Source organism: Typopeltis vanoorti, chromosome 13 (genome assembly GCF_054136105.1).
Source record: "Typopeltis vanoorti isolate ZY-2024b chromosome 13, IOZ_Tvanoo_1.0, whole genome shotgun sequence".
NCBI classification, from domain to species: domain Eukaryota; kingdom Metazoa; phylum Arthropoda; class Arachnida; order Uropygi; family Thelyphonidae; genus Typopeltis; species Typopeltis vanoorti.
In genome coordinates, this window is record NC_143561.1 from 65,613,669 (window position 1) to 65,637,926 (window position 24,258).

Below are 24,258 nucleotides of genomic sequence, written 5' to 3' on the forward strand. Positions count from 1 at the left end.
TTAACGCGATTTTGCTTAGCGCGCATTAATTGATGGATTAATTAATTGCGTTAAGCCAGGTTTTCCTGTATTCGTAAAGCAGCTTCATAAATATAAGCATTTGTGATTGTTTAAGTCTTTGTGAGACACAATGTACTAAAAAAATAGTCGAAAACAAACTATTTTTTAGATAAATGTCTATCACCACTTTGTAGCATTCCTTAGTTCACGCATTTAAAATGTTTGGAGAAATTCCCTTAATCTCTCTCTCTCTTTCTCTGTAAATATAGAGATTTCTTTTATTTACACTGATTAAAATCAGTGTAAATAACTTCTTTTGAACATTATTGTCCCGAACATCATTTGCCAACTGTACATAAAGCTAGAGCGTTTCTGCCGTGAGTGATTACCTCCATTAGAGGACCACCTCTCATGAATACGACACCATAACTTCGACCTTAAGCCATACATGCAAGTAAACCTCCCTTTTTCTACTGTTAACGTCACCTTTTTAACGAGTTCCTCATTCTCATTAAAGTCAGGTTTTAGCCTAAACTGAAGTCCCAAATTAGTCACTGTCGTGTGTACAATGAAGAATAATTAACCGAAGTAATTCAAACTGTCTTTTAGAGTCTTTCGTATTTGATGTTTCGAACTATTATAAATGTTATAATTCGTAGATATTTATAAACAGCTTACGTTGATATATTGCTTGGTTCCACGTTGTTTACCATTTCTAGTGGAAGTATTCCCACTTCCCCCTCCCTCTTCTTTTTGTATCGGGTAACTTGCCTTTGATAATTTTGAAGACAAGCTATTTGTTGATGAACGTGTTTCTCATCATAAGGGAATGTCCAAGTGTATTAAAGGAATAATGGGGTAGTCTGCGTGGTTCGTCATCAGCCGAAAGGTTAATGTCCTGGACAGCAACGTAGCTAAGCCAGCGGGCGGAGGTCGGAATGTTAGCACCGTCCCAAGTGATGGACCAGGGGAAATGTTACTGACCCGGATGTGGCGGCTGAGGTGGGAGGAGAGCTGCAGCCGTCACATCCGGCTATAGAGAAGTTGAGGGGGGGGGAGACATACGCTGCTCCCGCATTGTTGATAATTGAACAACAATCTGGACCTCGGTGATTTTCCTTAAATATTTTCATCGACGCTTAAGTGTCTAAGTGGGACGTTACTTCTGTCAAGCGGGTTGCTCTCACCCATAGCTTTCTTGACCAGATGATGTTAATTAAATCACAGACGAACAGGCCATGGCTCAGCCTCTGTTTGTGAGACTGAATTACAAGTGCTGCGATCCAAGAACCCAACAGTTTTAAAGGGGTTTACGACCGTTGTGGATAATAAGTTCGGGTGATTTATGACTGGACGGCGAAATCGTGGTGTGCGCGTCATCGGCGCTGCGTAGAAATATCGGCCAGGTGAACGAGCTCACGAACTGGTTTTTTGAATGCTAGAAGATGTGACACTTCGGAAATGATGAGCTCCGAGCCAATTGTGGACACGAAAAAGGTTGATTCGGCAGTCAAAACCTACACCGTACTGTGTGGGTGGAGGGAACGAGACAATATTTCTAGTTGAAGGAGATAAATTTCTCCCTTGGCTGTCGGTATGCCGACACCACTCAGAAACAGACAAACGGAAGTTCCAACAGAGTTTTTGCTGTCGGCCACTAAATCGTGTTAGTTATGAGATAAATTTCCTTTGTTCACGTTATCTGTGTGGCTTTTGTTCGTTAAGTGGATAGGAATGTTGTAAGAAAATAAGAATAGTTAATGGTACCTTGTATAGGGAAGTGACGCATAATAACCCCACAGATGATATTTTAGTATTTGCTGTTCTTCATTATTGCTATTATTACGAACAAAAATGAAAAATTATGTCTAGTTTTGATCTTACCGATCTCTTTTAGAAACCCAATTCACTTCTTGTTTATTTATTATTATATTAGTTTTAGATATTCTTTGCGAAATGTGTAAACACCTCTTGGGATGGGTTTGTGTGCCGTACGCATTTAGAGGTTCACTCTTTCTGGTCAGATTTGAATCATATTTGGGATCGTTACCAAAATTGTTAAGTCATCTCAATTTGATCTTTTTAATCGGATCATTTTAATGGCACAGTTAGTGTTGTTGAATAATAAAGGGGGACATCACTTTGCAAAACACTTTTTTACGATTTTCTGGTATGATTTCGTTTACGAATTCGATTATTCACTTTTCCATTTTTTTTGGTGCTAAAAAAGAACGTATTTTTTTTAATTTTTTTAATTAGACATTTCATTGAATGGAATGCATGCTGACGCAGGTATAAATTCACTAAATCGAATACCGTAAAGATGTAAATCATTGACTGGTGTGGTTGAAAATGACCCTTTAGTTTCGACTAGAAGTTTCTTATCTCTATTCGGAATCTTGGTATCGACATAACAAATTGCATTTATAATAGTTGCAAAGTATTGCCATAATAGTTTTTAATGCAATATCAATAATGACCTAGAAAAGTATTGCCACACGTTGACATGCTGCCCTGAAGAGCAATTTAGCACACTCGTGGAAATATTGAATCTGAACGCCCCATATTGAAACTTCTGTCACGACTGATCAATTCTACAAGCAAGATTTCAACAGAGATAAATCGAGCAGTAAAAATTAAGTGTTGAAACATTGTCGAAAATGGAATTCCCAACATTGAAAAAAGATATATATATATATATATATGTATGGAGATGAAAGCTTGACTCCATCCACCATCCCGCTTATTATTTAGACAGTATCGAAAACAACTTGATGCTGAAAACGTTCTGTGTTTACATAGAGGAAGCAGTAAAGGGCAAGCAATTATGAAGTATAAAGAGAGGCACCCCATTCAGATGGATGCATCTTGGAAACCTTATATTCTCCGATTCCTATTTATAGGTGTTAAAAATAATGAATTCGATCGTATCAGATAATTTGAATCTCCTGGGACAGCTAAGCACACGAAACTTCAAAGTGTTACACATTAACTGCGTGCTCTCAAGCCAGTTTGTCTGTATTTTGGATGGAAACACGGTCGTCGTATAATTCTAATTCATAAAGGAGGTTCATCGCATCAAATGGAGAATTACAATATAGACTAGATAATCTTATTGGTTATAAACCAAGTGATGGCAAAATTAATTAGAAATCTTATCCAGAATATCTTTGATGGGGAATTACCAGCTCAGCAGGGCACAGCATGGTTTCATCAAGAGGAGATTGATTATGACAACCTGTTTACTTTTTTTTTTATGATTAGGTTACGAGGGAAATGGATCATAATAATGGTTGTGATGTGATTTATTTGAGTTTCAGTATAACCTTTCATGGCGTTCCACATAAGAACCTGCTGATTAAAATGTGCGAAACATATACTGTTGATTACTTACCGAGATAGGTAGGTTGACAGATAAACGATAGAATGTAGCGTTCGGAAGGGGAGTTCTCGAAGATCCAGGTGGTTCGTGAATGATTTAGGTTCAAATATGAAGAGAAAAAAAATTTCTCTTTTTGCTGATGACGCGATGCTCAGTTGTTTGCATGACCTCAATTTACAAATGATTTTAGAAGATTGGAACAGTGAACAAAGAAAGTGAGGTTTAAAATTGAATGCGATCAAATATAAAAAGGAGGGGGTGGGGATATTACGAGTTGATGAATACATATTGAAAGGACTGGCTTCATAAATGTGAAATTTATATAAATGGAGATTGAGAGGAGATTTAAATGTTTATAAGTTAGTTCAGTATACACATACTCATATATTAAAATAGATAGTAGGAGTCGGCCGCTTCTAGGCCTACCTCCGTCTTCACCTGACTACTAAACATCATCATAAAAAAAAGTTAGTCAAAAAAAAGAGATAGTACAAGTTCATTCTTTACTGTATGAGTTGAAAATATGTGGAAGGACTTTAAGAGTTAAAGAAACAGTGTATTTGGGTAGATTTAAGAAAAATTAGATAATTGGTATGGGGGGGGGGGTCAGTTAATTGAAATAATATATAACATCATCTAATTTAGTACTGTTGAATTTATACTTTGCTGTGTGTTTAGTATCTAATTGTAAATACAATTTCTTCTTCATCTTCATGTAGCTTCCTCAGTAAGAGGGTGCAGCACCATGTTCTTCCATTTCTCTGTGTTTATTGGCTTTCCTTTTTGTTTCTGCATAGCCATGTGATCCTGTCCATGATCTTATATCTTCAAACCACGTCCTTCGTTTTTTGCCTCTTGATCCTTTTCCCATAATTTTTCCTTCTAAAACTGTTACTAACGTCTGTGCTGCTGAATCTCTCAGTACATGTCCGCCAATCTCATCTTTCTCTGGATCATTTCCTGTAATAAAGATCTCTGTGTTCTCATTCTCTGTAGGACATTTGTCACATGTTCTGTCCATGTGACAAATACAGATGCATAACTGTTTGATTCTTTTATTCAGTGTTTTATATCTTAATCTTTCTTCTTCAATAAATAGAATTAAAAACGTGAAAAAATTGAGAAGAACATAAACTAAGTATAAACGTGCACAAGCCAACCTAGTTAGTGAGCTATTACTTTTATTACAAAAGATTATTAGGTTAAAAATAACTTTCGAAGTTGAATATTATCAGTCTACCGCAGTTCAAGCCTGTTAAATCGAGTTAGTGAAAAAAAAAAATTCCAAAATTATATAAATAGACTTTCCAAAAAAAAAAAATCGTTTTTCTCTTCCTCCTCCACAGACTCTTCGCATCGTTCAGCAATAGGAACCAAATATGGGACATAGTTGCTTCTGAAAGTTCTTTAGATCCTTAGAAGGATTCAACTCAGATCTAAATTGAAGTGGTCATTCCTTCAATAGATGCCTCTGCAAGTTGTACCCCACTGATTTTCACTAAGTCATCTGGAATATGGTTGTTTCTTACGTTGCTAAAAGTCTTTTGAAAAGTAAGGCTTGTCTGATAAACATGAAGGACGTGGGGATCGCGGAGAATATTATTCCCCTGCCAATACCGCTACACATCGCTAAGCTGACGTCATTCAGATTCGAAATAAATAAGATCTTATAAAAAAAATCTCAAATGTGAAAAAAAGTGAGCTAATTACTGAGGAAGCAGATTGATTGTAATTTAGAAGTGTTACTTGGCTGACATTTAATTGTTATAATGTGAATTATCCTCTAAAATTCAATAACACTCCAGCAATAGCAGCAGTACCCATAATATATATATATATATATATATACTAGGGGGGCTCTGGCGCCTACGGCGCCCAACCCCCGTGTTCCGGACTGGTAGGCCGGTTCTTGAATTCTGATGACTCGACACTCAGGGGCTACTCTGAGTGTCGAGTCTTCAAAAGGGGGCTCCGCCCTCCTGGCGCCTACGGCGGCCATCCCCCAAGTTACGGACTGGTAGGCCGGTTCTCCTTGAATTCTGATGACTCGAAAGAGGGTTCCTCCCTCTGACGCCCAACCCCCCGAGTTCCGGACTGGTAGGTCCGTTCTCCCTGAATTCTGATGACTCGACACTCAATATAGCCCCTGAGTTTCAAAACGTTTCAAATAACTTGACAAAAAACATAACAACATAAAAAATACACAGAACAGCAAAACCACTACAATCACTCAGGTTGAAACAATACGATACCTTGGAATTTACTTCGATGCAGATATGAACTGGAATAGCCACATAAACCATCTACACAACACACTTCGAATAATAACTGGTAAACTCTGCAGGTTAAAAGATATAGTTCCCACACGCCTTAAAAACAAAAATATACAAAGCACTATGCCAAAATATACTAAGAAACGCTATAACAACGTATGCTTTCCATGCACCCTACAAATTAAATAGATTAATGTCGCTACAGTACAAAATGATGAAACTGATCTTTTGGGAACAAAGAGAAAATAACGACCTTATATACATTGCAATGTCAGAACACAAAATACTGACAGCAAAACATTTATGTCACTATGCAGCTTTGCTGAAACATTATTTCGATGCCAACTACAGGACAGTCAGAAATACATACCGTATAACAAGACCTCAGACTACTAATTATATCACATATAAATACAATAATCACTATGGAAAGGCCACGCGAATCTTCTACATCCCAGACATGATAAATAAATTACCTTTTGAATACAGAAACCTTACAAACTACAATAGCCTAAAAAGAGCTCTAAGGACATACTATGAACAAGAAACACGCACCCAAAATACCATACAAACTTAATGAAACACAATATATTCGTTCAGGCTTCCAGTTCAGCGACGCATCAGTACATTCCAAGTTATTGTGTGTGTGTGAGTGCGCTCGCGAATTTCTCAATCATAGATTTCGTAGCTTCCCAACACAGGGAAAAAAAAAAAATAATAATACCCAACTGGTGTCATTCTCAGATAAGCTTACATATAAGCTTCGAGGATGAAAGCAGAGAAATTAGTTCTCATCCAAGATATATCATATGTATGTATGATACATCTTGGATGAGAACCATATGATATTTAATGTATGTATAATATGTAAACAAATGTATGTAAAGTAAGTATCATATGTATACAAATGTAAGTAATGTATCATATGTAATCAAATGTATGTAATAACTAACAAAAGTATGCTATATAGAGTGATTATATCCGTTGAAAAAAAAAAAAAATCACTAGTAATATCACTGGTATTACTAGTGATATTAATAAACTACTGGTATTACTACCAGCGCTGCTCAACTCTTCAACATAGAGAAGTTTAGTTCGTGAATGAATAACGATTGAATTATAATATGTATGTTGATGAATTTTAGAACATTAACGCTCACTTGTATGTCGATGCGCAAAAACGAGACTGGGATCGAATACTTGTATCAGTAAATAAGAACCACGCACGTGTTGCAATCTCGCTCCCACTGCGCCGGCCGGCAGGAACCAACAACATCCGTTTATTGGTAAATACGTCATTTTGGCCTACTTGATTGGCCTCAGTAACTATTTTCATGACCTTACTCCATCTTACAGGTCCTATTCATGGACCTGTAAGATGGAGGTACTGATCCCACGATTCACTCTTAATTGCGTTGTCATTACCTCCATGTCTTTCGTCATGGAGGTAATCCAAGTTAACCGAATTAAATATTACCCATACAATGATGTCTTATATTTTTCTGTCGACCCCTGAGCCCGAATCGACTCCCTAACAATGTCATATCTATCGACCCCTTTGGCGACCACTGGTCTACACAATCTACAGATCAAGGTTGGAACTTTTTTTTCCCCAAGATGACAGTCTTACACAGGACAGAGAAGTGCGCCAATTATCTACAGACATTTAGAACCTATGCTCACAATGGGATTCAAATCCACAGCCTGTTGATTATCCAACGAAAATATTGTCCACTCAGCTAACGAAGCGAACTGAAGCTATAACAGAAGTACATGTAATATGTGGCCTGATTTAATAAATCTAAATACCTAATATTACTGGTAATTTATGAATAACGTTTGTATGAATGGTGGATTCACCGAAATGTAACAGTGGAATTCCTCCACATTCTTTAGTTTACATACGAGATAGACCATCATTTCTGTATCATCACGCTGCTGCCTTTCACCACTTCGCGAAAAAACCCATTCCACCTTCCTTTACATAATTATTAGGTCAGTGGATTAACTTGGCTTTATAACAGAGGGAAACCAACTTTTGAGGAAAGTTTTATTGCGTAGTGAAATTCGAATCCATACAAAGGATCTCCGATGCCTCAAAAAGAAAAAGAATCATATTAGAAGAAGCATAAAAATGACAGGAGATAATCCTAAAAAAAAAGTTTATTAATAACAGTGTTGTATAGCGACATCATTCATGATTATCGCAATTAAACCTAGAGCCATTTTGGCGTATATACTGTAGATAACTTATTTGTTATTTGTGACATTTCAGTTTGTACTGTTTTGCAAAATTTTTCACTGAAAATGATTGAAAATGGGATGATGCAACAGATTAGTAGAAATCCTGAATTACTAAATTTATTTTAAGTTCCAGCCAATAAAACCAATTTCAATAAAATCCATCCTGCAATAGCTGAGTTGTTATATACTTAATTAAATGCATTTCGTACTGTCGAACGAAATGCATTTAATTGGTGCTTAACCTGTCTGCATTTGGAAGTGACTATTTGGCATATGTTTATTTTTTTATTAGTATTGGTGTTGCTTCTGGGATTTACATTTCTCAGTAATTAAAACTAATGCCAGCTAAGCCGCGTATAAACTGTAGTTAACTTTAAACTTTCTGTGTATTATGTTAATATTTTCGATACCTGTTTTTAAAGGTGTCGAAATATAAAGAGATATCCTTATCGTGTATATATGATAAACTGGTCGAAATTGAATAATAAGTATGTTCCTACATTTTACTTTTTATTCGTTCCTTCTCCATTTCGGTCCTCTTAAGCTATTCGATTTATTTCGACATCGGTTGAACGACGCCTCATGTCTTCACGTCTGCGGGATAGAAAGAGAAGCGATAGAGTTTATAACCATTTACTTCTAAAGTACATACACTAACTCTTTCATTATTGGACGTGACGTTGCAATTTTGGTAAGTTGTATCCTGTTGAATACCTACATCGAATATCAAAGTGTTTCAACATATAACTAGAGTGACAGCTAATTGGATGTGAACCTTAACGATTCTTGCAATAGGATCAGTCAGCGATTATATTACGTGGCTTAAGAATCACTGTCCCGATTCTTGTTAAGTTCCTCCAGTAGGTAATGGTTTGTTGTATTTTGCTTTGTACTGCAGTATCTGAATACTCTGGAGTTGTCATGCAATTCGCTGGCATTAAAGATCGTCTTTATTAGAACGATAATTCAGTTCCTCCGACTTTCTTTAAAACTTGAACCTGTTTTCTTCTGTTAATAGTGGATAGTTAGGATAACGAGGCTATAATTTTCGTATGCAATCCCATACATCCGTTACAAATTAGTGTTCTGAATGAGTAAAATACTAGGAAGGAAGTATACACCTCTGCAAATGGATTACGACTTTTACTGCGTTGTGCCCTTGAAGCAAAATATATAAAAGTGAGGGGAAGTATAAATGCCAATTCTAATGAATGGTCTTGAAAATATCTATCGAAAACGCATGAAACATTTTAAGTAATGTTCTTACAAAACGAACGCGTGCGTGATAGGGAGGGATTAGAGTGAATCACTTGAGAAAGGGGGTGGTCATTAATCTACCTAATTGTTCTCTTTTGCACAGTCACGAACTTTTAGGATACTTTTTACGGGAACGACCTGCAGATGTATTTTGTATAATGTGTTTTTCAGGAATTAGCTTATCTAAGCTTGTTGTGACAAGCACAGATTGATTGCCACACAATCAATCAATCTAAGAAGCGGCATTTCCTGAGGCTCATCGGAATAGACGATCCTGTTACAGACTCTAAAGGATCAGCTTTTCCGTCTTTAATTTGGCCACCACCGATCAGAAGAGTAATTAACCAGTTAATGGCACCTGCTGCCTATCAAGTAGGACTCCGCTTTGTAGTTCGAAAGCGGATATTTGATCATTCTTTTAAAACAGACTGTTCATTTGTAATTCGTAGGCTCGAACCCATCATGTTACTCATTGGCGTTGCAGAAGGAATACAAGGGAAAGATTATATGCTACAAGGATGCGATTTTTTATTATTATTATTACTACTACTTCGCACAATACACTCGTTTCACCACTGACGTTGCCTCTAATTTCGGCAATAGGCATCAGTTTCGACTTTGTTTAGACGAGTGTTTGACTCCAGAGCACAAAAACTTATCTTTATTAGGAAAATTCCACTCAAACTCATATCCCTCATTAAAGTAGCCGAAACAGAAAGTTATATCTAAAGATGTACGTGTACAAAATATCGGCTGCTTCTAAGAACAAAATTTATTTTTCGTTTGAACTTTACAGCTGATTTCTGTGCATAATTTTCAATACAGTAATTAAAACTTTTGTAAGAATATGTGTTGCTGATCGCATCAGTTCTATTTTGGAAATAGACTGGTACTTTTTTCCTTCGGTTGTCTCACGTCATTACCAGCGTTGTATGCACCTGACTGTCCAGTTTGGCCACTTTCATACACTGCATGACTTTCAGTTCCAACTCATGCGTTCAAGGTAACCTCCCCTTCTTCCCCCATCTTAAATTTTGTCTTCACGACAGAACCCCCCCCCCCCCAATCTCAGATATTTTTCGCTACGATCCAAAAATCGCTTGTAAGCTCTTATGAAAACTAACAACACTTCTTTTACTATGATATTATTTTGATAGGAATCATTGCAATTTCGGCCAAATTGCGGAATAAATAAAGATTGAAAAATATGTATAATAATTCTTCACTCATCTACACAAAAATGAGATAATAAACAAAAACTGCCTTTATTTCATAACCAAATATATATATATATAGAAACTGGGAAATATCGAAGCTCAGAATGTATATAAACTCGGATATGTATATTATATAGAAACTCGGAAAGTTTCACCAAAAAAAAAAAAAAAAACTTATGAGAATAGAACCAGAGTTGCCTTAGCCTGCACTATTTAAAAGACACGAGCGTTACCTAGGCGCTCATATTATTCGCCTTTTATTAAGGATTTTTTCATTGAAGTTTCGCTTGCTTGACAGGTGTTTCGAACTGTTGGTTCTCATGATCGGGAAGAAACCTTAACAGTAAAAAAACTCTCATTCACTACCAAAGCATTCTTGTGTGAGAGAGTTGTCTTTTTCATAAGTTAACCGCCGTTTGGCTCGTCAGAGTAATTATCAGAGAAGATATTAAAAGTCTTCATTTCGGCGTTGTAAAATAAACAGATCAGTCCATGTTACACAGTTGAATATATATATATTAGGGGGGAATCCGCTCCCCTGACACCTACGGATCCCCCCCCCCCCCGAGTTCCGATTGGTAGACCGGTTCTCCTTGAATTCTGATGACTCGAATTTTGAAGACTCGACAGTTTTGAAACTCCTCGAGTTTCAAATAACTTGACATAAAACGTGACACAAAAACGTTACAAAAAAGGCTTATCATTTTATATTATAGAGTAGATATATATATCGAGAGAGAGAGAGAGAAGGCAACTCCGCTGCCGAGGATTATATTCTCATAAGCTCTCTGGTCGGCTATTCTTGGATAAAAAGCATAAATATAATAGCTATTCAAATATTAAAAGTAGAGCCGAGAGGCTTCAATTATTAAATTTTTAAATCATTAAAAAAATCGTTTAAAAAATAATTAAATTTTATACGTAACATTAAAAGAAACAGTAAAGGTAACAAACCGAACAAATATTGCACTTATTTCCTCAAATGACAAAATCAAAATATTAAAGGAACTTTTATTTAAAATAGTGAAATACAAAGAATATTATGGTTTAATTAATCAAAATGAATTCGCGGTAAATGATGACGTAGGGAAAATAAAGTTTCGGTGATTTTGGGAGAAGCCTACATCTGGTTTTCTCATAAATATTTCCCCTTCCGATAAAACTCGCTATGAATACGCTGGAAGCTGGTGGTAAACGAATTTTCCCGAAACGAATTGTTGCGTTTGTTATGACGCATGCGATAGGAATTTTTCTGATTCGGCCAAAGCCTAATATCTGAAAAACACGTCGAATCGACGAATATTCGGCACGTAGGAACCTCTAAAGGACTTGATTTCCCAGAAATTTCTGTGAATACATGGATATTTGACGACGTCTGCATGAAGGGGGGGGGGGGGATTAGTCGACTCGCAAGCATGTAGTGGTAGCTTCAAAATGATTGGAGACACGACTTGAATATATCCAACAAAGAACAGCAGTAAGAAACAGCGAGCTCTTCGTTATTGCTTCGTGTCTGTTCAAGTTAATTTGATTCCGCAGTGGATTCAGAGAAAATGCCACTCATTTAGAGATAACCAAAAGGTCATGGTAGCGTATCGTTAATGCTGTCGAACGAATCTGCCTAATATAAGCATTTTCCGTGAAAATGAATATTCCTGCTTTAAAAACTAAACATGAAACTTTCTTAAGCTGCTTCCAGTTAGCAGTGCGATGTTGGAACCTACTGTAATAGTGTCATATGTGAGATGGAGTTGGAACAGATGAATTTATTGATGTTCCTTTTGAGCAACTGCAGATTGTATTTCATATGGAAAACTGCTTCAGAGTTTCGTTTAAAGATTTATCAGTTGTAGAAGATGCTGAAATCTTGATTATTTGAGCAGTGCAAAGTCACACAAGTGAAAAGAAAGAATGGAGGGCACGTATCATCAAACTGTAGGGGGGTGAAAAAACGCAACCCTGCGATATTCCTCCATGAAAGAAACTTGGATAAACCAGCCAGAACATACGCAATTAATAGACATTATACACTGGTCCTTCTATGGTCTTAGTTGCTTTGACCATAATTTTATATAAATATAACTTGAGATACTCCTGCATTGGCAGAGAAGTCCGGAGAGAGAAACACCATCAACCAGAATATGCAGTAGACATTGAGAGCGAGTCTTGATAACCCAGTTATGATCTCTTATTTCAGACTCGGGCAAATGTCTTCGAATGACACCTATATTGTTGTAATAATAAATAAAAAATATATAAAATCAGTCAATGATGATAGTGTTCTGATGAAACATATTGATTACTTTGTGTAAGTAGAATCTGTTATTGCCGTGAACACACAATATCTTTTATCGTATGCAAAATTATTTTATTATATACAGGTTTATGTGCAGTTATCGCATGAATACTTATGAGTCTTGATAAGAAAATAGCGTTTCTACCTTCCTTCCTTAACAGGAAGATAATTAGAAATCGTTTAGAAGGCAAGAATTTTTTTCTTTAAATAAAAGTAGAAATAATACGACAGGAATAAAAAATTTTTAATGGTATAAGAAAATATAAATAATAAGGGATTTGGTTGTCATTAACACTAAAAATAAAACAAGGACATGGCTCGCTCTTTACATCATGGCCGGGTTTTTCAGATAACTGGAACGAGTAACTAGGAAAGAAAACAAAAATTAATATAGAAATGCAGTACACGAGATGTTAATAATCGAACGTGAAAGAGGCCCGTTCTTCCATGCTGCATACGTCTTATTAGCTGCTTCACTTTGCTAGTGATTGTTGAAATAGTTCAGGTCCGAAGTAGTGGAGGATCTAATCAGTGATTTCCACAGGCCGCTCAGAATTAGATTGCTTTCCATTTAAAGGTTCTAGGACGAATATAAGTTCACCACTTTCTTCCCCCCCCCCCCCCACCTCTCTAAAATAACATGCTAAGAAATTTTGTTCTGAATTGAATCCAGTTTTTCTCCTCTCTTATGAGCCACTTCGCTATGACATTCATCCTTCAGTATTTCGGAATATGGCTAGTTTGGTCTGTAAAGTTTTTAACGTAAACACGTCGGTATTTTTCAGAAAGGATTACATATTATCTTTAGGTGATCTTCAAAAGGTTCATTTTTTTTTTTTTATGTTGCCTGTAAAGAAACCTCAGTATTAATATGTGGTGAAACGTCAGTTTTATATACATATTTAAAGTTTAATGGCAATAAAATCCTGTTTAATTTGTTATGAATTAATTGTAAATTTGAATTCTAGTTGAAATTTTAAGAATTCCAGAATCATCCACAGTGATAAACTTACAGCAAATAACTTGCATGTTTTTCTCTTCAGGATACTGGAGTAGGCATGACCAAGGAGGAGATGATCGAAAGCCTGGGAACCATTGCACGCTCAGGATCAAAAGTAAGTTGATTTCTCTCTCTCTCTCTCTCTCTCACACACACACACACGTGACTAGCCCTTAACAGTCAATTCCAAATGTGAATAACTTTTTTAGCCCAGTGGGACAAGATAGATGAATCATCGCTTTATGGCACAGTCTTGTGTCCTTGGCAAACGAACTTACTGTCGATTGTAGAAAAATTACGCAGTTGTAATATATAATTATTCGAAATAAACATTTCATTATATTTTCGTCTATAAGAAAAATGCATTGTGCAACATGCTTGCCTCTTATTTGCATATTCACCTGTCGCTTAATAATAATAAAAAAAGCTAGTGAATAATGTAACGGGGAACATTTTTTTTATTATTCAGTTATTGGTTTATATTTGTTTTTGCATTTAATGTTGCGAACATGCACCCAAGGCATGATTTATCATTATCATGGTGATTTGTTCATCTTCTTGCGATAATTATGACATCTGTTCTTATAGACGTAATTGTTTTGGTCAGAATCCCGCAGATTATTCCGAGATGAAATGAAAATGTCTCTTAGTAGAAATAAAGCACTCGGAAACACTTTCTAAATGATCTTCCCTGTTAGATTTTTGCACTTCCCTTATCCTCCCGTTTATTTATTTATTTATTATTTTACTGTATTTTCAGTGTATATATACTGTATATATCGATCAAGAATTGACTTGGGACTGAAATGATATAGAAAACATTTACGTGTGTGTAAGCGTATTCAAATATGAACACACGCACAAAATGGATTACTTCGACTCAGAAGAAAGATAGCGAAGACCTTCATAAACCGGACACCACGACCACAAAATAAATGAATATTTCTTTGTAACCTAGATACTTAGCGAGCGCTGACAATGGGCAGGTTAGATAGAATTGAAGAGAAAAAAAAAAACAAAAAAAAAACTTCTCGAACCAATATACGGTGGAGGCTTACAAGAGACTTCCTTTTATCGGTCGGCAATCATCATTGTTAAAATTAAGACCGGTTTGGTCGAAGAACCAACACATTGGCCGGCAGCAGTGGATCTCATTTCGGAAAGAAGGCGAGGGGAGGAAAAGGCTTCTAGTCATAAGAAATCTGCATATTTTAATCATCTTCATGATCATACTTAGCTTATGAATGGCCATGTATCTTATCATCATAGAAGGTTACTTATTGTTTGTTTCACGTAATGTAGAGTGCGTCTAGTTTTAGTAGCATTCATTTAGGTCATGAGGTGGACAAGCTAGCATGCCACGCACCACTTCCGGCTTTCGAGGACTTCATTCCACTTTTGCTTAGAAAACAAGCGAAAAACCATAAATTAATGAAAAAAAAATGTATCTGACTTCAAAGCGCCAAGATGAGTTCAAGAATAACTTGCTATATGCCAAATTACTGTTGTTGTTAAATAGGTAATAGAAAAGTCCTTCAGATAAACCTAGCAAAGCACGAAAAAGCGCGTCCTTCTATGTTAGATTTCAATGAGGGTTCGAAGTACATAACTAAAAGCTGGCGATTTGGGTTGATATCCTTATCAACGTGTTGAAAGGAAAAACGGGGTTTCGAATTGTTCTGTTTCTTTTGACAAAAAAATGTGGTGATTTTCATCGTCCGGTGCGACACCGCTTTTCTTATTAGAGATGAATAGCTTGAAGGCACCTTGTTTAGTCTCCAAAACTCTGCCATACTGTAGTTTCTGGATTATCTTTCAACTTACCTACAGTGTTAAATAGAGATACTTCCCTGCATGGGTGAGTCTCCATAACTCGTCAGTAATGGTATTGATGATGCCCTTTGGTTGGAAAGATCTGGGAATTCTAGGGAAAGATTTAGGAATTTTCAACTGAAGGGAGTTAACCATTCTTGTACGGAGATGGCAGTGTTTCCCCTCCTCCCAGAAGCTCGATCTTTCCGTCCGGCGAAATGGACAACCCCCCCCCCCCCCCAATGCATCATCTGAATTCAGTGAGTAGAAATTGCATTAAATAAAGGAAGAGGAACAATATTTCAGAAATTTGTAAGTTGAAGACTAATAGCGGTTATTTTGATATGTGGAAGTAGATCAACAATCCATCTCATTAACGAAGAGAGAAACAAGTCACACTTACTACTCTAATGCTGGATCGATGCATGCTATGTAATCTTTAAAATAATGAATTATAAAATATTTTTGTCTATGGGATCCCTTTAAAATCTAGGATCAGTGTTCTATTTCCGAAAGCCCATTCGAAAAAGTGAGCCTTGACAGTCAGCATAACCACATGTTGGAGTTAACTGCAAACTTGGATAACCTCATCAAAAGTAACAGGTACTTATAAACTTTGCACCAGTCCTTGAATGTTTTTTTTTTTCTAATAAAAATTTTCAGTAAATATTCTGAAGTATATTAATTAAAAGGAAAGCCATTTTCACTCCAGGTTCATACGATAAAAACAGATGTACGTAGCGATGTGAGCTGAACTGCACTCATTCATTTGCTTGGACCTGAATTGCACTTCGGCGTGAAAATTAAACGATATTGCTTTTTTTTTTAAAAAAAAATCCCATATTGATATTCGTGGATGAAGAAAGTCATTTATATACTGACACCTGCACTTTTTCTGCATTAGTTCTGGGATATGAATGTGTAGAAGTCAAGTTGAAGCCATTTAAGTTATTTTCTTGATTAGCAGGCATTATTCCTAAGTGCATTTAAGTATTTATTGGATATGTTCTATATAGACTGTATCTGAGGAGATATCAAGATCATACGTATTGAACCCGCCCCCTCGGTCTCCAATAGTTAGATAGAGCTAAAACGGTCTCGTTTACACCCTACAGGAGAATAAAGGACGCTGTTTTTTTTTTTTTTTTGATTGATTACTTATTTTCATTTTATAAGATAATTGACTATACCAATTATTATTTGCTAACAAGAACATCTTATTTGAAAATTTTTATTTTCTTGCACCCGTTTTGATATAAAAATATTTCAATTTTAAAATGCTTGACGAGCTTCATATTTGTTTCACATAATTATGACAATTATGGGGAACCTTCAGTAAAATTTAAATTATTTTAAATACCTGGATGATGCAGTAGTTTATCGAGTCAGTTATGTGTATTTGAAAATATAAATACAAAAAAAAAAAAAATAATAATAAATTAAATTTAAAAAAAAAATCCTTAGACCGCCCACGGTACGAACGTACTATAGGTTTACAAAAGAACCTTTCCTGGCGGGAAATCCACATATTTATTTATTATTTTTTTGCCGGCCTTGGTTGGCTGAGTGGTCAGCATATCCGCTCTCCAACTTAAAGGCTGTGGGTTCAAATCGCAACGTTGGCATGAACGTTTGTGATTGCCTTTAAGTGGGGAAGATGAACTTTTAGCACGCAGTATGTGAACAACTCCCGCTTATTGGATGCAAGAAGTGGCTTAGAAAAGATCCGTGTTTGGTGTCTGGAGCAGGAATAATTCAAAAAAAAATATAAAGAAATTTAATTTTAAAAAATTTGAAAAAATTCCCTAGCACACTTACAGTGCTAAATTACTTTAGGTTTGCACCCTTTCGTACGTCGGGATTACAAAAAAAAAAAAAGTTTCATTCAGAAAGGCTGTAAACCTATAGTACACTCATAAAATAAGTATTGGAACAGTTTATATTTCAGAGAAACCTCAATTGCACACGCCTCACTCTAGCCTGTCGTTTGCCCTGATCATTTCGGCTCTTCTTGGCATGCTCTTCGCCAGTTTGGGATGAGTTAGGAATTTTATGCCTTCAGCATGTCAGTCAGCCAGCCATTGTACTATTGGTGGACTCATTGATCTGTCCTCATCCTGCCTTCTAGTCCTTCCCAGAGGTGTTCTCTGCGCATGCAGTATGACGTTGCTTTGTCATGTAAGGGATGTGGATGGTCTGTTTCGTAAAACTTCCACAGTGTAGGAAGCATTGAATTATCCGGGTGTTTCATATCTATCAGCATTCACTAAGCACTGCAACTAAGAATCCAAGTGTTTACCAAGAAAAACAGTTACAAGTCATTGCATTTTCACCACAAAACTTCAGAGTTTTGTGCGCGATTTGTCTCTGTATATTACTGCCCTCCAACACTCTACATACCAGTCGCATTGTTCTTTACACCAGTATGGCGGTGTCTTGGATAATGTTTGACTACATAAGTCGCTGCACAAACTCGATTTCTGTAGAAGATAGAACTTTGGTCTCGTGGAATTTGCTTCCTGGGTCTTTCTGTGTGTTTCTTGATTGAAGTGCGACCTTCACGTTTCCATCGACTGATAATTTTGCCCGCAGTTGAGTTTGGATGATTTACTCTTTTATTAATGTCCCGATGAATGGACTACTGTTCTTTGATAACCCCGCTTTCCTAGTACCTGAGTTCTTCTCCACGAATTATTGGGAGTTTACAGATATATTAGTAGACTAGAGGAATATACCTGTTTGCTTTAGATGGGCCAATATTTATATTAGTATAGTTTGCTTTTAATTTAATTATTGGATGCTAGGTGATAGTTATTCCAGAAACCTATCTCACCAGACATAGTACTTTTTTTTCAAGCCACTTCAGGCCTGTAATAAATAGGACGATGAAATCCTCTCCCACTGCTATCTAGAGATGTTTGCAAAAATCTGTCACAATGGCATGGATGAGAAGCGAACAGGCTCACAAAAAAAATAAAATAAATAATAAATAACATACATATATATATATTCATGTTGGGTTTTTTTTGTGACGAGGTCGGTCACGCTTAGCATCTCTCCTCTGTATGTACCACTGCATAGGAAGCTTGTTCGTGAACAAGGAATTTCAACATTCTACTCAACTCATAAAAAGAAAGCTGAGCAAACGCGTAGCCTAGCAGCCAGCTTCCTTCATTTATTATTTTTTTTCCCTTAATATTCTAATGTGTTTCCAAATGACTTTTATGATTTTTGTAAAATTGTTTTAGCCGAATCTGTTCATTTAGCTATCTCTAATGAAGTCTACTAGTCTAAAATGAGGATGGTGTTTCCGAAAATCAAATCCGAATTCTCGATTATTGTAATGGAAGTCAATGAGAATTTATAATTTGACCTAATAATTTTAACGAATATATCCCTTCGGTATATCACGAACCCAACCGGTGCGTCTATTATTAGCATCCATAAAACCTACGCAGATTCCGAGATTTGTGAGTGTCAGATATTTTGTTTAGTGATAACTTCGAGATTAGCCATATCATTTCTAGTCATGTCATAGGAACATTTCCCTTCTGTCTTGAGGATAACTAGAAATTTACGGTGAGGTGGTTTGTCATCCAGAAGCAGGCGTTGTTTAGAAAAAGTAATTCCAGTCTTGTCCAAATCTGTCACATCTGAACAGGTTACAGTGTTCATGGTGAGAAAACACTCATCTGTTATCTCTTATCGTAAACTGCTGAAGATCTAAGCTTTTATGGCCTGTAAGAACGTGGTTTGTGTGAGGAAAGTTTTAAGCAAGTTTGTGATCTGCGACGTGCCTTTACTAACCACGTACAAGACTTTCTTGGGTGTCTCATCAGCTGTCACTTTATTGTTATTATTATTCCCAAATAGTCGTATTTTCTAAACCTAAATAGGCTTCCAGATGAACGAGAAACCATCTTCGTTCCTTCCCAAATATATTTGCTTATGTGAGATATCTTACTAAAAGATATAAATAAATAAAATTACATGTGAAATGCTTGCATTACTTCAAGGTTCAGTAGTATAATTCGTTTTAGGTCGTAGTGTGCAATCACGTTACATCTGATTTGATATTTGAAATTTGTTGGTGTACCTCAAGGTTCTATTCTTTTAACTGCATATGCATGAGTTCGTTAATTACAAACTCAGTTAGTTTTGCTGACCACTGGCCACGTTTCTCCTCGTTTCATAAGCCTTGCGATGCCCAAAGTCAGTTCTTTATAAAATGCTGATCTCTATACTACTCTCAAATGGAAGATGGATAGTCCATTTGAGTTCAGTACATGCATCGAAATCTCATTCTGTTCTGTGTGTTTGTTGTAAAAAAAAAAAAAAAAAAATTCTCTCTTCGCCTGATTTTGTTGTTAATAATTTGTAGATTTTTCTTTTCCCGGAAAGTGTCATACCATACAGTTGAAGAACATACTTCGATCCTGTCGATTGGTCAGTATCGATATAGCAATGTGGCAGTAACATCGATGCTGCCGACTCACCTAGCAGCTTTTTTTGCATACAAAACGGATAGTTCGGGTTCGTTTTTCCAAGTTCGATTACTGACCTACTGTGAACTCTTTTTTTTTTTTTTTTTTTTTTTTTAAATTCGAGTTGAAAATAACATATTTTAGAACAGTCAGTCGTTATATATTAATCGTCGAATCAGGTAGTATCATAATAAATAGTATCCAACACAGGTTATGTTTACTCTCCTACAGAATCTAAATCGTTTACTTGTCATCATGCAATGAAAATACATGTGGCACTAAGCACATCGGATTAATTATTTGTTTTTTATTTATTTACTGTTTGTTATTTTTTATTTTATTTATATATTCATTATTTGTGTTTTGTTTCAACATTTGCTTAGAAACATCACGCGATGTTTCTAAGCAAACATCGCGTGATGCATCACGCGACAGTAATTCATATATGTATACTTTTACCATCTTTTTGTAAATAGATGTACTTGAAATTTGAGTGCCTGTATTTATATATATATATACATATTCTTGCCAGCCAAGTTCATAATTTCATGCTCTAAGAACTTTACAAATCTGAAATTTTGTAGTGCTGGTTTTTAATCGAAATAATCATCCCAATGCTAATATAGTGGAGTGCATTTCTGCAGTAATATTTCACTGAAATTTTTTTTATTAATATTTTAAATTATTTATTTTTGGAAAGTTGGCCGTTCTTAACAAAGACTTAAACCCAAACAAATCGCAACCAGGAAACAATTGGGGGGGAGATAAACGATCCCAAAATCTGAAACAGCCAGGTGATACATTATAAGAAATGCTTTCAACCTGACCTGCCACACACACGCATGTGTGTGGCAGTTGTTTAACATATGCCAGGGCTCTAATTACAAAGTCAATACTTTTCCATTATTAATAATCTGTTATATCAGCCAGTGCTGGTCTTTGGGTAGTATAAAGCATCCAACCTAAATAGCCCTTCATCGTTTCGGAGTTTGCTAGCGTTTTAGACGGGTTGGTTAGCATATTTGGTACTCTTAACACTGTCGCTTCCGACAAACAGATTTCAATGAAATTTGGTATACGTACGTTATTGATCCTGCTGTTTCAACTAACTGTCAGTTCGACACTTATTTTTAGCTACTTGTAGGATGAGTGAGGTTAACCACGTTTCAGCGTGTAATTCTGGTACTTAGGCGTGTACGTTGATTATTACTCATAATTCTGTTTAAGGACATTGACAACATAACGACATAATAATCAAAATTTCTAGTATTTCGACAAAATTAATTGACATCTCCAGGGGAATAATACCCTAGTATCAACACGTGCTTGTATGCATTGCTGCAGTATTTGAGAAAGAATAATATAAATACAGAGAGGCTTATAATCCTAAAATGACGCCACCTATTGGCTTTGAATGAGACGTTGGACTGATTATTTGCAGATGAGAGTTTTCCATACGAGAGGCAGTTCGAGACAGATCTATTTGTTCAGATTAGGATGATCGAGGAAATCTCTCTCAAATTTCCTTCAGTGGAGTAAAGCAGTTCCCCACCCCCATCCCCTTCGGATCCTGTGGTACGTATTCAGAGCATGATCTGCTAAAACAGATTGGACTATAGTGGTGGAAACGTACGTAGTCTTGGTGTTCTAATGTTGGCTGTCCTGCTTGTTTAGCAACAGTCTTTAGGAGAGCAAATAAGAAATGCGTTGTATGGTTTGTAAGTTGTCACAAGATTCTATTTGACCACTTACCAGTGAATACTTTCATGATACTATAGGCTAATATATTATTAGCCAATTTACCTTTACAGAAATATTGGAACTAATAATTAAAAAAATTTAGTTATATAATATCGAATATTCGAATAAAACATATAATATCGAATATGTTAATATCCTTAAACAACATTGTGTTTCTGTGCGTATGTGTGTATTTGCAGAAGAAAATGGCCTTAGGTTAGTAGGAGGTAGCAAGTTTCTGATATGAAAACTCTTAGAAAATAAATCCATTTCATATATTCCTTATAAATTCCTTTCATAAAATGACCCAGTTCAAATCTCGTTTGTTACGAGATTCTAACCAAGTTACCTTTCCTATGCAACTAAAACGTTATTGAAACTATTCGTCCATGGTGGTTTGAAATTTGATATGCCTTAAGAAATTTGACTATATCCGGTTATTTTTATTAAATGTGCATATTTACGATATACAAATTATTTATTTCGTCCTTAGTTGCAGTTTTTTCCTGTCCTCTCTCACAAAGTTGCTAGGAGTTATTCCAGTTTGGAAATTTTTAGACCCCCCCCCCTTCCGCCACACTTTCCAAGTTTTTAACACAGCTGCCAGTGGTTGCTAGGAAAGCAGCCATTGACGACTCGAAGTCTTTAGTACTCGTTTACGTCATCTGAAAAATACTCCTTTACAAAACTGCAACGTCAGTTAGGTATAAATTATCCGAGCTTCAGTATGTCATATCAGATCCTCATCCACCGTTGAATGCGCTGTTAAAACATTCACGAACTGCATGGATGAACATGCCAGTCGAGTTCTACATAGGAGTCGAACTCGGTGCGACTACCATATAGTCATCACTAAGTTCATCAATGTGTATAGTTTTTTTTTTCATTCTGACAATGGAGGTCTGAAATTTGACGTAGGTATGGTGTTGGATGATCAGCATTTAATTCGTTGATCCACTGTCTGTTGAAAAACATGTTTCATGTGAGTCAGTAGGCTTATTAAACGGTTTTTTTTAATATTTTTTTAATCAAAAAATTTTTTTTTATGCCTTCATAATTTTTCTCTTCTCTTTTGCGATCGTGAGCTCAACGTTATCTCCTATGTGGTGGAACATTATCTCTTTTTTTATTATTATTTTAATTTTATAATCTTCGTCGAATTCTTTACAAAATAAATAAAAAAAAATGTTATACGAGTAGAATACGCAGTTTCATTGATGCCAGATTTATCGTTACACGGAATGATGGAAGGAGAAATACCACGGTAGTTTAGTGCAATGTAGCACGGAATGAGATAGATAGAGCTCCTTATACACAAATTCGTCTCTCTCTCCTGTTTTGAAACATTGGAAAGTATTTCCTGATCACTTTCATGTCCGAAGACATTTTAGCCAAAATGGTTGCTTTCGGCTGTGAACTCTTCGTTTCACTCATGGCGCATGTTGATTGACTTGACTACTTATGTGAAGTTAATAAACAGCATAATAAATTTATGGAGGCAGGAAGTAATAAACAGGTGTAATGCGAATGACCGGGGGTTTCTCCCATCTCTTGGAGCACACCCGTGAAATTAGCGCACGTCTTCTGAGAAGCCCAGTGCCAGTTTTAACACAGGTGCATTATCGCGGCTTTTGCTAATTACTGTGCAGCCATGATGGTAGCAGGATTTGCTCGTCTCTCGAAAATTACTTCGTTCGTAGTGTAACTGGCCGCGTTGTGGCCGTGGACGTCACACGGCGGTGGGCCCGCGCGCTGCCATTACGCCGGCCTCCAGGGCCTGGCAACTTGTAGGAAATGTCTAATCTGTCGAGATAAACCCGGTAAATGGGTGCATTATGCAGATGCCATATCACTGAAAGCCTTTTCATTAGAGCCCATTTGCAGCTTTCCCGTAGATTGGCGAGAGGGTTGAACAAAGCCCACCGGTGGAGGCGTCTGGAGAGGTTATTTATCAAGGTTCTAATGAAACAGTGGACGCTGGTAAATGCTGAAGGGGACGCAGGGTTGGCGGCAGGCTACTGGCCTGCCATGTCGTCCGTAATGACACAATGCACTTAAAACTGCTTCTGTGATTCAGTGGATTTGAATACTGTTCCTCTCGTGGGGGTTATTAATTATCCCCGCCGTTACCCTAGCTCTTCCGCCGCTACCGCCATTATGGTAATACGGGCACGTCGTGTGCAGCTAAGATTTATCTCCTACCGATGTTAAGTCATGTTGCGTTAAAGTGTGTCTGTGCGAACATTCTCCTAACGATAATGTATAGAGACGTCTGGGCCCTGCCGTATTCGCGCCACTTTCTCTCCCCCCCCCTCGTGTTGGCTCATCGCACAAAACTGATGGGCTCGTGACTGGCGAAGATTGCAGAATAAAACGCCTCCTCACTCCCGATTCCTATTGTATTTCTCGATTATCGATACCCGTTGCTCAAGTGTGGATATGCATTTGTTTGGTAAATGGCATCGCATTTAAGTAATCCGCATACCTTTGCGTTTGTAGATAACACCCCCCCCCCTCCACGTGCCACCTTTCTACGAACAGGTGTTCTTCTGT

The 24,258-nt window shown here is 36.6% G+C and overlaps 1 protein-coding gene across 1 annotated transcript in view; it reads left to right on the plus strand.

Annotated features, from left to right (window-relative positions):
* The window catches only part of Trap1 (TNF receptor associated protein 1), a 271,125-nt gene that overhangs the window by 98,222 nt on the left and 148,645 nt on the right, over positions 1 to 24,258 (plus strand). The window contains exon 5 of the mRNA XM_090403299.1: positions 13,713 to 13,784. Within this exon, the coding sequence (XP_090259425.1) occupies positions 13,713 to 13,784 (72 nt within the window). The remainder of the gene's footprint in view (positions 1 to 13,712; positions 13,785 to 24,258) is intronic.